At 39.4% G+C, this 14,086-nt stretch overlaps 1 protein-coding gene across 9 annotated transcripts in view; it reads right to left on the bottom strand.

The window, feature by feature from the left end:
- ABLIM1 (actin binding LIM protein 1) overlaps positions 1-14,086 on the bottom strand; it is a 192,069-nt gene that overhangs the window by 81,389 nt on the left and 96,594 nt on the right. For all 9 annotated transcript variants that reach the window (XM_066323535.1, XM_066323537.1, XM_066323536.1 and 6 more), the window contains exons 3-4: positions 6,721-6,904; positions 4,845-4,954 (exon numbers count right to left, since the gene is read on the bottom strand). In XM_066323535.1, the coding sequence (XP_066179632.1) occupies positions 4,845-4,954; positions 6,721-6,904 (294 nt within the window). The remainder of the gene's footprint in view (positions 1-4,844; positions 4,955-6,720; positions 6,905-14,086) is intronic.

Below are 14,086 nucleotides of genomic sequence, written 5' to 3'. Positions count from 1 at the left end.
TTACAAATCCAAGCTGCAGAATTATCCTAAGAACTATGATTAAAAGGAATTTTGCATCCATTTTAGCTAATTTCTAATAGAGAAGTTTGAGATGCTTATACATCAGCTCTGACATTATTTCTGAATAGTGGCAGCAATCACCTATATATTTGTCTAATGAAAGGACAGCTATGTGACTATAGGACTGCATTAAGAATTAAAGAGCCTTTAACAGAGGACTGCAAAGTAAATTTGCTCCTCCATTTTGATGCTCTGTTGTTTCAAATACAGGCTCACTTTCCTGCCACTTCCTGGGCAGTGAAGCAAAAGATGACTTCTATTTTTTCCTTCCCACATCCTCCTTCTTCAGCAGGTGTGGCATGTTGGCTCTGCTTTACTTTGGTATTACCAGAACCTTGTTGAAAATTTCAGTTATTTACTGGGAACTTTACTGCCTGCATCTTTTTCAAAGAGATAATGCTATTGAATAATTAACAAAGATATCTTCTTTCCCACAAGTTCATTAAGAATTAAGCTTATTATTTGTATCACAATAGAGCAAAGATCCCCAGTTGTGAGGCAAAATCCAACCCTGTTAGACTCTGTACTGATAGGCATGAAAGCATTTGTCCCAAAGAGCTGACATTCTTTGAGCCAGAACATAATGTGCAAAGCAGACAAGGACAAACACACAAAACATGATGTGAAATCTCCATGTGGACGCCGGCTGGTTGGGGAACAGCTGCACCAAGGATTATTTGTGCACATGGAGCACTTTGTTGGTCAGTTGGAAAACTCTGGTCCACATTTTGGCTGTGCTGGAACACTCTGAAGTCACAGGAGAGACTCTTACAAAGAAAAGGAAGTTGAAATATCTTCCCTCTGCTCCTTTCAAAACTGTACCACCACTGGGTAACTCGCATTTATGGGACACAAGTATCTATTTCACTGAAAAGAAACAATGGTGAAAGTCTTCGTCACCATTTCGGAAGACGAATTTTTCAAAATGAAAACTCCTGTTAGGTGATTGTAATTCTTCAGTTCCTTTGTCCCAGAAAACACAATTTTCACTTGAAATGCAGTTTCTTAGCTAGTTCATGTACATCACTAAATGATCCAACCTTTCAGCAAAAAGATGATCAGAAATAACTGAAACTTCCAGTTCAGCACCCAGATAAGGAACCAACAGAGAAAGGGCTCAACCTCAGGTAGAAAAGTGCACAGCATACTTATTACTGAAGTGCTTTATTGTGGAAATGGTGAATTTCTCAAGGGAAAAAACCTCTGCTGAGGAAGAGGCACTAAACTATGTTGAAAGACATGTAGACTCCTCTGGATTTCAAAGATGATGCCTGAGCCAGAAGAGTGCTGGCTTGAGTTCCACAGCCTGCTGGCACCACCTCCTGTGCCTGTCCCAGTTCAGGGGATCTCTGTACAGCTGCTCTGCTCTCAGCTGGACTTTCCACAACGTTCAAGAAAAAATGGAAGCCAGTGTGGTACTTCTTAAAAATGAAGGTCTGACTAAACTGGAGGGGGTTTTATTTTCAGTCTGCATCAGTTCATTCACCAGCTACCTTGGGGAGAATTCACTGATAAAATACACTAATGGAGGGCATTTTATGCAATTGTGCAACTGCACAGTTGCAGTTTTGCCCAAAATTTAGAAATAACAGGTGCCTGCACAACTGGTGTTCTGGAGAGACAATATGGACTCAAAACACAGTGTGTTACCATGCAGCCAGAACACAACAGAGAGTAGAAAGAACTAAAGGCAGTACAAACCCGGCAATCATGATACCAAGGTACAAAACCTGGACACTGTTTAAAATACAAATAGCAATTACTGGGATACATTATTGCATTACTCCTTTATTAGGCCCCAAAGAAAAAAAAAACTTCATGTCTTTGGCAGGATCTTGAAAACACTGAACTATCCAAGGCACCAACACCTCACTTTTAGTCAGTGTTATCTACTTGTCCCCTGTTTCTGTGCTGCTCTACATCTGTCCCAGTCACTTTGCTTTATAGTTCACATGCCATTTATCAAGCTGTCATATGAAATAAAACAATAACAAAAGCAAACACCACTCATTTCATTTGTCTGTGAAGTTATTTACAGGTATCTGTTATTAGATTTCCTGCTGAATGAATGAAAATCCCAAAGTTAGGGCACTGTGTATTTCTAGCAGTAGCCAAGGAATAGGATTGATTAAATTATAAATTACGATTACTCTACAGCATCTGAATACTGAAGGAGACTTTTAAAAACTTAAAATAAAAATAGAGTCACTGAATTGGTTCTTCAAGAAAATAGCTATAATTTCAGGTAATACGTGCAATGAAAAATATATTACTAATATAAATAAGGTAAATAAGTACCATGGACCCAACTAAAACTAAAAAAAAGAAAAAAAAAAAAAGAAAAAAACCAATTATTTAGTATTCTTCCATCTGATTTTCACTGGTGTGCACTACAATAGAATGTAGCAATATTCAGATTCATGTTATTCAAGATGTTAACCCCTGTACTCAGACACATTTGATTTTCCTTGAAATCATCCAAGCAAAGCTGTCAGTAAGTTTTCATTTGTGTGAAGTAATAGACACCAGAAAATGGCACGTCAGCACTAATGCAGCATTAATTCTAGGATAGAAGGCTTCCTTTCACATTACACAAAACAATCAAACCTGATATATTTGCAGTCTAATGAATTCCCTCAAACTTTCTTTGTTTTAAGGAAATTCTCCTCTAGTGACCTACTTGAAAGGAATCTGGGGAAGCTGACAGCAATGCAGGATACAAAACAGATGCACAGTGTGAACTAAGTCTCTCTTTAAAAACCTTTTATTTTAAAAAACCCTTTCCAAAATATGGCAAAGCATTTGAAAAAAAAATAAGTATGTGTGTATATTACCCAGCAGGAGAAACCTGGAAGTAATCTGAAATACTTCAAACTAAAATTAACTCTGTGGTGCCATCAATTTTCTGTATCAAAGTCAACTTTTGCATGAAACTAAAGCAGCAGCAGGTGTATCTTTGAAGACAAAGGATGCTTCATTGATTTTTTTCATTTTATTTATTAATTCTGGACTTACAACATAAGGGGTTTTTTTGTTTGGTTGGTTTGTTTTTTTTTTTTTTTTTTTTTGTCTGTTTTGGAGAGTTTTACACTAAAAAAACCTGAAATTCTATACTACACATTTCTACAACTCTTTATCCATAAAAGAATGAGATGCACCACAGTAGGTGCCTACAGATTTCAAAGCAGGGCACTCTAAGCTGTTGAGAACAGTTCCTCTCTTGCTGTGTGTTCTGACAAACCAGTTTGTCAGCAGGACACAATTACGATTAAAACCCCCAATAAATCTCATCATAAGTCACATGAAATGTTGTTTTATAATCCTTGCTACCTACAGCTTCAGTGTGGAAGCCAAGAAGCAATTCCAGTAGACGCCATGGCTGCTTTGGGCAGTGACTATCCAGCTCTTTGGCTTGCTAAGTATCAGACAAGTTTAACCTGTCATTTTCTAGGGGCATTCTGGCACCTGGAGTCAGGCAAGTGGCAAGTGCCACACTGCTGGACAGGTGTGCCACCTTTGGGGACACAGATCCAGATTCTTCTACGCTCTGGCACACTTAGAAAAAGAATGTCAGTACTTGCAGTTCCTTGCCAATTATGCCTCCTAAATATCAATTTCCACATCATTCCTCTGTCTCAGAAGGATTTTCTGGGTGCCTGCAGTCCCTCATAAATTTTTATGTTGCTTTTTAAGTCTTGTAAGCCTTTTTGAAGATTCCTAAATTCCTCCTTAACTGATTAGGCCTGTGCATTTTCAGTTGCAAATCTACAATTATAGTGGAAAAGCACCACTTCCCAGACAGAGAGGCGTGATAACAAAAAAGTCTCTCACTTTCCCTTTGTCTAAGGGTTTGATAATATGTTCTCAGGCAAATCAGATAACCTGAGATTCACTTGACTCAGACACTGAGCACTAACATTATCCATCTTTGTCTTTCCATAGCACTTTATAATCCCAGGATCTCAGAGCCAAGTACCAGGAGAAAATACAGTTCCTCCCTGAAGGAGAACTACCTAGTGTCAGAAGAAAAACTGTAGTAATTTTGATTTACAAAACTACACCGGGTGAGTGGTGAGTACAATCCAGCAGTCAGAGAAAGAAACCCCCATAGATTAAAAAAATTAACTACCAGAGGCAGAGATTGATATCAGTAATTTACAAATTACCTTTTTTAAAAGAGTTAAAACCCAACAGCAAGCCAACTTAACTTCCCTCCCAAACTTTCTTTGTTCTCTGTCTTTCCCTTTAATTTGCTTTCTGTGTCTATTATAATGGTTTCCTGAGGTTCTGATCACAATATCATTGTGGCATCAGTCTACTGGAAGCATTATCCTGGAGATAATCCTTTTAAAGGATAATTTAATTGAATTCTTAAATAGGAGAAGAAAATTAATTTCCTCTGACTTCATCCTCTTTTGAATACTTAAACTTGCACAATCATACATTAAAGAAATAGAATCTATCAACTTTGAAACCTCAGGTTTTATATTTAGATATTTTTCTGATGCCTATCAAAGCAAAATTTTAAAAAATATATTTTCACAAATCCAGCCACTCAGGAAAAGTAATTTTTTCCACACTGAAATGTCTAAGTGTCTTCCCATCTGTAGCAACAGGCACTTAATGAGGAAAAAAAACCTGACACAGAAATTCCCAGAGTTAGTTCCCTTTTCTAAATGTGAATAAAAATAAAAAAGCACCAGAAGACTGCATTATGTTAGTTTCACTCAAATGCTGATGAGCCTGGAAAAGTGAGAGGCTTCAGAAATGAGATGGCAACTTACTGCTTGAGGCAGACAGTTCTCTTGGGCTGGAGGACATCGGCTGAGCACACATCTGACAGAGACAGTCCCTTCCATTAAAGGTAACTCGATCTCCTGGTGGGAATGGACGCCTGGAAAAGTTCAAGAGAAAAATGGATTTTTGCAAAGGTTATGCCAGAAATTTTCCTCTGTTCCCCACGCCTTGAGTTTTCTGCCTTCCTCCAGTGCAATCAATATTTTACAGGAACTCAGGCCAAATAGTTTCTGCAATGTGGCCTTGGCAAAGCTAGGCACTGGAAAAAATCCAATCCATGGATGCAAGCAGAGCAGAGGTTAAACCTGCCTTGTATTTTCATTTTAAAAAAATTATCAAACATGTTTAATCTGAATAGGAGAGACAGTGAAATCTGCTAAGACATAACAGCTACATTTCTGATGGTCTCAGCGCTGTGTTGTGGATAGCAAATGATACAGAAGAGAACTCAAAGAAGCAGAACTGTTCTTGAGGCTGGTGAAGGAATGTGGAGCTAGTCACTCATAAATGTTAAGAATGTGTGTTAGGCAGAAGTTGACATTGCTGTTAATTCTTATTTGGTGCCTAAAGCACAGGAAGAGCAACATTTTATAACTCCAGATCTTTAACAAGGAGCATTAGCTGCTGAGCACAGATCCCTGCTACACCCCACCTCACTCCAAAACTGCTTAGCAAAGGAACAACCGCTGATTTCAACAAAAAAGATGTTTCAGGCATTATTTCCTTTCCACTGCTATTTCTAAGTGGGCCAAAAATAAACCAGCAGCAATACTGAATTTCATTAATCTATTTCAATGACTCATCTTTTGTTCATTCAACATAAAAAGATTTATGCAAGTCGGTGTACAGAAAATTGATGTCATGTTTCACACTGTCACTGGGAAATGAAATGGCAACATGCACGTTATATGATTACCAACATGCAGTAAACTCACACACTATTTAAAAACAGAAAACAATCAAAATGCTTTCAGTAGAAAAGGGCTTGAAAAATGCACCAGGCTAAAGGACAAAAAGTACTTCAACTACTCCTCAGATATAGGAGTTTGAAATTCCACCTTTCTCACGTCCACAGAACTTTACCTAACTCCTTTTTACTTGCTGTAGAATTGAAGATTGGTTCTCTTACTGGGGACAAGAAGGAATATTTGGGAAGGGGGAGAATCCCAGTAGTCCCAAAGTCACATGCTCTTATCTGGTTGTTTGACTGTCCTTGGAGCTCAAATGCAGCATCCAGAATTTTGCTTCACTTCATTTCTCCCATCAGGCTGGGCTGATCACCTGAACTCAACTCAACTCATGTCCATTATCTCAGTGTGTAAGCCTGACATGTAATTCTCTCAGACACTCTCCAGGCAGCAACTGACAGAACGAGAGGACACAGTCTCAGGCTGCGTCAAGGGAAATATAGGTTGGATATTAGGAAGAAGTTTTTCACTGAAGGAGTGATTAAATACTGGAATGGTCTGCCCAGGGAGGTAGGGGAGTCACCATGCCTGGATGGGTTTAAAAAGAGACTGGATGTGGTACTCAGTGCCATGACCTAGTTAAGGTGTTAGGGCTGGATTGGACTTGATGATCTTCAAGGTCTCTTCCAACCTACACATTCTGTAATTCTGTGGTTCTGTGATGAGAATAACTTTCTGAGAACAGGGAACTACATGTAATACAAAAGCTGTGTCCCCCAAATAAATGAGTAGCATTTTCAAGACTTTTCAAGTCAGACCTGCAGCAGATCTTTTATAACAAAACAAATGCATTCTCAAGAGAAATATGCCTTGAGACTCCTGTCTCATGGCGATACCTTTCCCTGTGTTTTCCTTGAGCTGAGTTCCCACCATGCTTTTTGAAGGGATGACTTACTTGCAGACAGTACAGGCAAAGCAGCTTGGATGGTAAGTTTTCCCCAGAGCTGTCACTACTTCTCCTTCCACAAAGTCCCCGCAGCCGTTGCAGCGGGTGCCATACATGCGCTGGTAGTCCAAGGTGCAGAGATATTCTCCATTCTTAATGAAAAAGCCTCCTTGTGCCAGGTCACAGCCACACACTGGAAGGAAAAAACAAACCACACAGATTAGAAAAATATCACTACTAAGGATGTTAGCTGCTCAATTGTATCAGCAAAAGGGTGAAGAGCCAGTCAAGGATTTCTGGAACTTGGCAGTTTTTCCACTGTAAAATGCCTATTCATTCAAACCAGAACACATCACAACCAGGTGCCTGTTTTGCTTTGAAAAAATATTCAGAGTGCTACATTGGCATTTCTGGTCAATGCAGAGACAGAAAGCAATCTACCTCCAACAGCCAAAGCCCATGAAGAGAAAGTGCCATGGGAGATTGAATTTCACACCGTGCCTTTAGCTTGGATTGAACAAAGAACTTGAAACTACCTATTTAGTGTTCCCCCATATCACCAAAAATTTAAACCCAGCTGCTCCCAGGCACTTTGATTTCTGGCACTCCTCCTGCTCCTCTCTCTATTGCTGTATCTGTGTAATGCAGTAAGAGAAACCACTCTTCACCGCAGTCGAGCATGTTAACTTAACTCTGCAAGGAATTCCATCTCATCCCCCTTCATAAGATTCAAGTATGTTCAGATCAAATATCAGAAATATTGAATATCAGAGGTTCTGAGTATTAAGGAAAAACAAATAAGCAGGACACTAGGTCGTTGCAGTTACACAGTCCTTGAAAAATTAAAATATGAAATACAGAAAGATTATCAGGGGGACTGGGTTCAATTCCTCTTCCTGCCACAAGTCCCACACACAATACTGTGCCCAACATTCATTCTCAGTCCTGTTATAATGGGCTAGTACCTTTTTAGCTACCTGCCTTAAAAATGACAATTGCAAGGCATTTGGGGCAGGGATTGCAAATTTCCTTTGTCTGCTGCCCAGCCCTGGAGGTCTAATGATTGTTACTGTAACAATAATTAATAGAACAACAATAAACAGTACTAAAATGTAGCTTAGAAGGAAAGCAGTATCAGTACCAGCATTTTTCCAGTTTCACATTTCTGCATAGAACAGTGATAATATTTCATGTGCAAACAAATTACATTTCATGGTGGCATTAAATCCACAAGCAGCCCAAACTCAATTATCAGTGACTGAGGAGAATTACAAAGAACTGCTGTTAAGTCTCTGCTAAAATGCTGCAAAATGTTCCAAGCTGTTTGTTTAGGTACACTTCCAGAAATAAAAACACTTTCAGTCCTTCTTTTCCTTCTACTGATCTCCATTTTGTTTAAAGTATTTTTTTCAAACTATCAGCAAAATACCCTATTAAGCAGAAAATACAGGTGACTTCTACACCACAGCACCTTAGACCCTTCCTGAGTTGGGACCACATCGTAATTTTCCACTGGAGGTCCAGAGGCAAAACCTCAGCCTACTTACAATAGGTTTGCTTCTCTGAGCTACTTTGGGCAGATCCTTACCATTAAATCATGTAGAAGTTGAGAATTTGGCTGTAATGTTTAAAAGATGCTTTTAGAAGCTGCTAAATTTCATGAAATGCCATGGAGTCCTCATGTGTCTATGTGATTATTTAAATTGTAGGTTGCAATTTACCTTGTAGCTTTAGCATCCAAGTATATCTATTTTCCAGCCTCATGCTGAAGGTGCTCAGTGTGCTGCTGGATCTGCCTTAGAAGCTGCATGTATGAACTCTCTGGCTCTCTACCATGATCCCCAGTTCTATCAGAGTCACTTTTTGAAGAACTCATTTGGTCATTGCAGCCTCCTTTACCTGCCTAGGCAAGGATCTAACAAGCAGGGATGATCAAAACTCCCTTTCAATGCCACCTCTGTTCTAGCTTCTGAAAACCCAGCTTCAGCATCATAAAGAGGTGGCAGATCATTGCAAAAACTACTACAAACTTGGAAGGAAAGGGTTCATGCACTCACAGTTATTAAGCTCTACCCCCTTTGCAGGCATGGCCACAGGGATTCAAGCCTATCATTGAAAACAGAGGCTAAATATTTCACAAGTCTTTCACAGACAGCAATTCCTATTAACAAAAAGAAGTCCTTTCTACTGCCCTTTTCCTTATGAAGTCTTTTTTCTACCCAATTCTTAACTCATTTTGCAAATAACTCTCTCACATTGACAGGCCATGAATTCAGGCCCAAGCAGAAGCTCTCGTGATGTGAGCCCCCAGCAGATTCATCATCTTTGGCACACACACAGCAGGAAGCACACACCAATCTGCAAGAATTAGAAACAAGCCCTGGCAGCCCCACATTACAATGGATTTTTGCAGTCAATTTAGCACATGTGTTCCTATCACTAATCACAGCTTCCAGCTACATGGGAAAAACAAGGGTCACCCAGACTGTTAACATCCATGGTTGGAAAAATGCTATTCCAGGCGGCTGCTCTCACTTTGAGTTAGGGATCAAATCAGAAAGGACAAACATGACTGTACCCACACTCGGTGTACAATGTGGTGTGCAACAGGGAAGAGAACTGAACAGTTCTTTTTTCTTCTTTTTTCTGCTTTTTGCAACTGTGCAGAAGTCATGGCTCTGACAAGGCATCCCCTCAAGCTGACACATATTGCCTTAGCACACGTATATTTTGACCACTATAGAAAAACCACAAAAAAAGTAGGGACAAATTGAGATTGTCTGTTATTTAAAAGGGAAGACCATATGCCCACCATCGTTCATGCCTCAAGCAGCAGAGGCAGTGAAGAGAAATCAGCTGTGAACTCTACATATGTACAGTGCATTCTAATGGTGTGATCTAAGCAACTGCTGTGGTACACATATCATGTCATCAAAGAAAAAATTGTACCTAAATGATGGCAGCTAACAGTAAAAACATGGAACTGTTTTTCCTATACTGATGGGAAAAATTACTTTGTAAGAATTGCTTTGTGGAGCTAATAGTGATGCATAAATCATGTTTGAAAAGGCAAAATGCAAAAGGTATACTGTAAACATCCATCACACAGCAGTAGTTCTACAGAAGAAGAATATTTCCCCAAGATCATCCCGCTCAGTATGAGGGGAGAAATTCTCTTTTACATGACCAAAGCCCTCTTTCTGAAACAAGGGATACTGGGGAGCATTTCTATTCCCTAAGGTACCACAAGCAGAGAGACAAAAAAGCCAGCATTTTTCTTTATATGAAAAAAGAAACCATTATCTTCAAAAGCTCTTGGAGGAACTCAGCCTTTTTCTAAGAGTCTGTATATCAAAGAATTTCATATTCCAAACAAACCATCCTGCCTCTCTTGTGAATGGAATAAGCTGGAATACATTTCTACCTCTTACTGTATGGGAAACACCCATTCACTAGCTATTTCTGCCTTTTACTCTTTGGAGCTGCTATTTTGTATCCTTGGAGCACAAAGAGGTTGGAGATACTGTCAGGGCTGCTGTCAGCTCCCAAAGCTACAAGGGTCTGTGTTTGGAAACCTGGGCTGCTCAAGAGCAGTCCAGCTGCCTGGGGATCCAAGGGACCATTCTTAAGCTGAGTCACTTCTAAGTTTTAACGGTGATTATAAAAATGAAGAGATCAGAGGTTTTCAAAGAGAATGAAAGCAAGATTTGATCCTACTGAGCATTATTTAGGATTTCCACAGCCTTATTGTCAGGGACAGCTGAACTCCATGTTGACATTAAATAAAAATTGTTTCAGCACTGAAGGAAAAAAAACACACAAGGAGAGTCTATGAATTTGGGCTCTCAGTCTGCAGAAGTGAATGTTATTCATTAGGAAAAATTCTAATTATCTACTTTGTTACTGTGCATTAAATAAGGTGCAAATTCAATTTCCTGTTTGGGTTTTATTTCTTTCTCGCATTTTTCAGCTTCGTAGGATAATGGTGCTGTTTTCAGGCAGGGAAATAGTCAAACAACAATTATTCTTAGGACATAATGGATCTTTTGTTTGAAGGTAGAAAGGAATTTGGAAATGTTTCAGTTTATCACCTACATCCAAATACACAGGGAAAATCTGTTTCTTTTTTCTTTTTTCTTTTTTTTTTTTTTTCATAAGAGTTTAACAAATCCCATATTGATAGAAGCAAGGTTCAAGTTCTTATTAGAGTTTAAAGTTTCTGCATTTCAAATGAACCAAGTCTACCTCTGCCTTTTACTCCTCTTTCCAGCACTTTTCTTGATGGTGTAAGTCATTTAAAGAATGAATATACATCCAAGCATCATCAGAAGAACACATAAGAACAGTAAATCTCGGAAGCTGTGCTGCAGTACTACCCTGGCAGAGAGGTTGCAAGGCGTCAGCAAAAATTGCATCCAGCAGTTTGCAAAAGCTGTAACAGAGATCCCAATGACCATTTGTCACACTCCTGTCACTGGAGATTTTTTTTCTATCACACACTGATGAGAAATGCATTTTGATTGAAGCTATTTGGAACTGTGTCCAGCATTCCCAGTGGTTCTGGAATCTCTTCTCCTTTCAGCAGACTGATATTAGAAACAATGTTGGGAAGTCAAAGCACATAAGCATGAAATGAATACAGGTGACCTTAAAATCTGCTTTGATAACTTAACATCAGGTAGAAGAAAGGTTTAGCAGCTAAAACACCTCCTGAACAAAAGACAGGATAGTATTTCTCCCCTCTTCTCCTAAACTGAGATCTCCCTTGGGAAGCATGCTCTAGCCTCCAGTCAGGCCATTCTCCTCCTTCTTGGAAAACCCTGATGCTTGACTTCAAGTATCCTGCCTGCACCACTCTGAGTGCTGCTGTCATTGTGACACAAGTAATTCTCGCTGGGGCACTTGAGTGAAACCCCTGGGCATTTAATGCAAGCATTAATTCAACTGAAACCAAAAGTGGATTCTGAGTCTCAGATGAGCTCAGTTTTAAGTTGATCAACGTCCCGACCGATGCCATGATCCTGCCTTCTGTCCTCCAACACTGGAGACACAAATAATGCTGCACTGGGACTTGTTCCTGTCTGCAACTGATTCGCACAAATTTCAGTCTTTCTAGCAATCCAACAGCCAACAGCTCATTCCTGAGCTCAACAGCAAGCAAACTGCAGCTGTATGTAGTGTAGCAATGTGACAGCTTCCCAGCTTCCCCACCGAAATATCAGTGGTTTGTGAATCAGGATGGAAACAGTGGCAGGAATCATTCAACCATTTAAAACACCTTTCACATTAAACTAAGCACGGGGTGCAGATCAAAGTCATTTACAGGTTTGTGGGAAATGAACCTTGAAGAAAAGGCAATCAGAGGAAAAATGTCAAAGTTTAGCCTTGGATCACTTGACTGTAACTATCTAGAGGAAACATCTCTCAAAAAAATTTTAAATAAGAAAACCAGGAATTTAGGGATAGAACAAACCCAAACCTCATCCAAGCCAGGCAAATGAAGGATGCAATGACCACAAAGCCAAGAAACTTTCTGTATTCTTGTAAGGATGCTCTGCCCCACTCACCAGGCACCTGTTAAACATCCTGCTGCTCCTCTACTTCCAAAGGGATCCAGTAGCTTTTTAAAATCTGACATGGCATCTGTCAGCATTCATCAACATCAGCCAAGTAGTGCAATTAATTTCATTTCCTGTCAAATGTTTGGTCCCTGAAGAGACCTCAAACCCAACTAAACTAAGATTGGTATCAATCACTTATCATTAATAGTATTCTATTCCCAACAGAAAAGTGAAGATCTACTTCAGAATGGGAAGAAACTGAACCTGAAGTGAAATGCCAGTCGGAATCACTGCAAAGAAGAACAGTCTTCAAGACACAGCAGTCAAGATATGTAAATGCAGAAATGGCAATTAGTCTCCCAGCTGCAACTGAGGTTTGATTTCATGTCAGGCTACCTGAATGTATGAATTCACATCTGAACTCCATTCCCAGGAAGGGAGAAATTTTAACCTCTTTTAGCTTCCCAGAAACAACAGATTCCCATTTCTACCTAGATCTTGGTTCAGTGATTCCGAGGTTCAAGTGACCTCATATAATTTCATGATGCTCAGGAAGGAGCACATTCTATCCACATGTGTGTTATCACGTCCACACATCAGTTTCTGTTACAGAAGAATGTGTGAAAATGCAGAGATCTTTTCAAACACTGCACTGGACATCTACTACGAGAATGGCCTCATATTTAAACTTTCCATCCGCTGACACTGAACTATTTATAGCACTACCCAGCAGCCTGTTTGCAGCCTCCTCCTGCTGGCACTGAAGGCATCTGATGACAGATCAAAGGTCAAAGAACTAATGATTTAAAACACATTCCAACCTGTTGATATAGTGTCTGCTTACATGACCCTCACTTCTTCCCAATTCTTCAAGGGAGGAAGATCCAGTTCAAAGTCAAAGGATTACAGAGCATCCCAAAATCTAAACTTAGGAAGCCTCCCCCTTCCCTGTCAGGCTCATTGAACTACAGATGATGTAGCCTTGAAAAATCATCACATAAAAAACCCAGACCTGTGTCTGGAACCTAAACATACCACAGAGGATTCTGCAAGTTAATGTCAAGAGACATCTTACCAAAGAGAGGAAAATTACCACATTTACTCCATAATTAAGAAAATGCTTTATGCTGATCAATAACAATGTTTTAATAGAAGCTTAATTTTTTTTTTCCTGTGGAATACTCTAGGTTTGTGGAATGCTTCCTGGATGTCAAGACTTGGCTTTGCCTTATAATTAGCAAGATTATTAGCAGATAATTGCATTTTGATATTTGATATCAGTATAGCATGTGAAACATTGTTACACAATGAAACATTTTCACCTGACCTTTATGCCACATAATTGCAAATGTCCCATTCCTGGAAGTGTTCAGGGCTAGGCTGGACAGGGCTTTGAGCAACCAGGTTTATTGATTTGGCAACCTGGCCCATGGCAGAGGGGCTGGAACTATATGATTTTAAAGTCCCTTCCACCCCAAACCATTCCATGATTCTGTGATAGTGAGGAGTGAGAAACTTAAGGACACCATCCATATTCCTATGCCAGGATTGTCTTTTTATGAGATTAAATTTTTGTTTAGTCTACATTAGTATAAAAAACCTAACTAAATTTTTCAGTTGATATTTGACATCGCAAACAGGGACACTCTCTACTATTTGAAACACTCCTACCACAAATACTACACTATCTTGCTAAGATAATTCAACCAATCTCTACATGTACCAAAATCAAGCTATGTAAACTTTTACATTGTTACTATGAAAGCTTAAAGCTTTTTCTGTTAAGCAATACAGTGTATTGAAACCAGCTTTTC

This window comes from Sylvia atricapilla, chromosome 8 (assembly GCF_009819655.1).
Source record: "Sylvia atricapilla isolate bSylAtr1 chromosome 8, bSylAtr1.pri, whole genome shotgun sequence".
Lineage (NCBI taxonomy): Eukaryota > Metazoa > Chordata > Aves > Passeriformes > Sylviidae > Sylvia > Sylvia atricapilla.
This window is presented reverse-complemented; position numbering and strand designations above follow the sequence as displayed.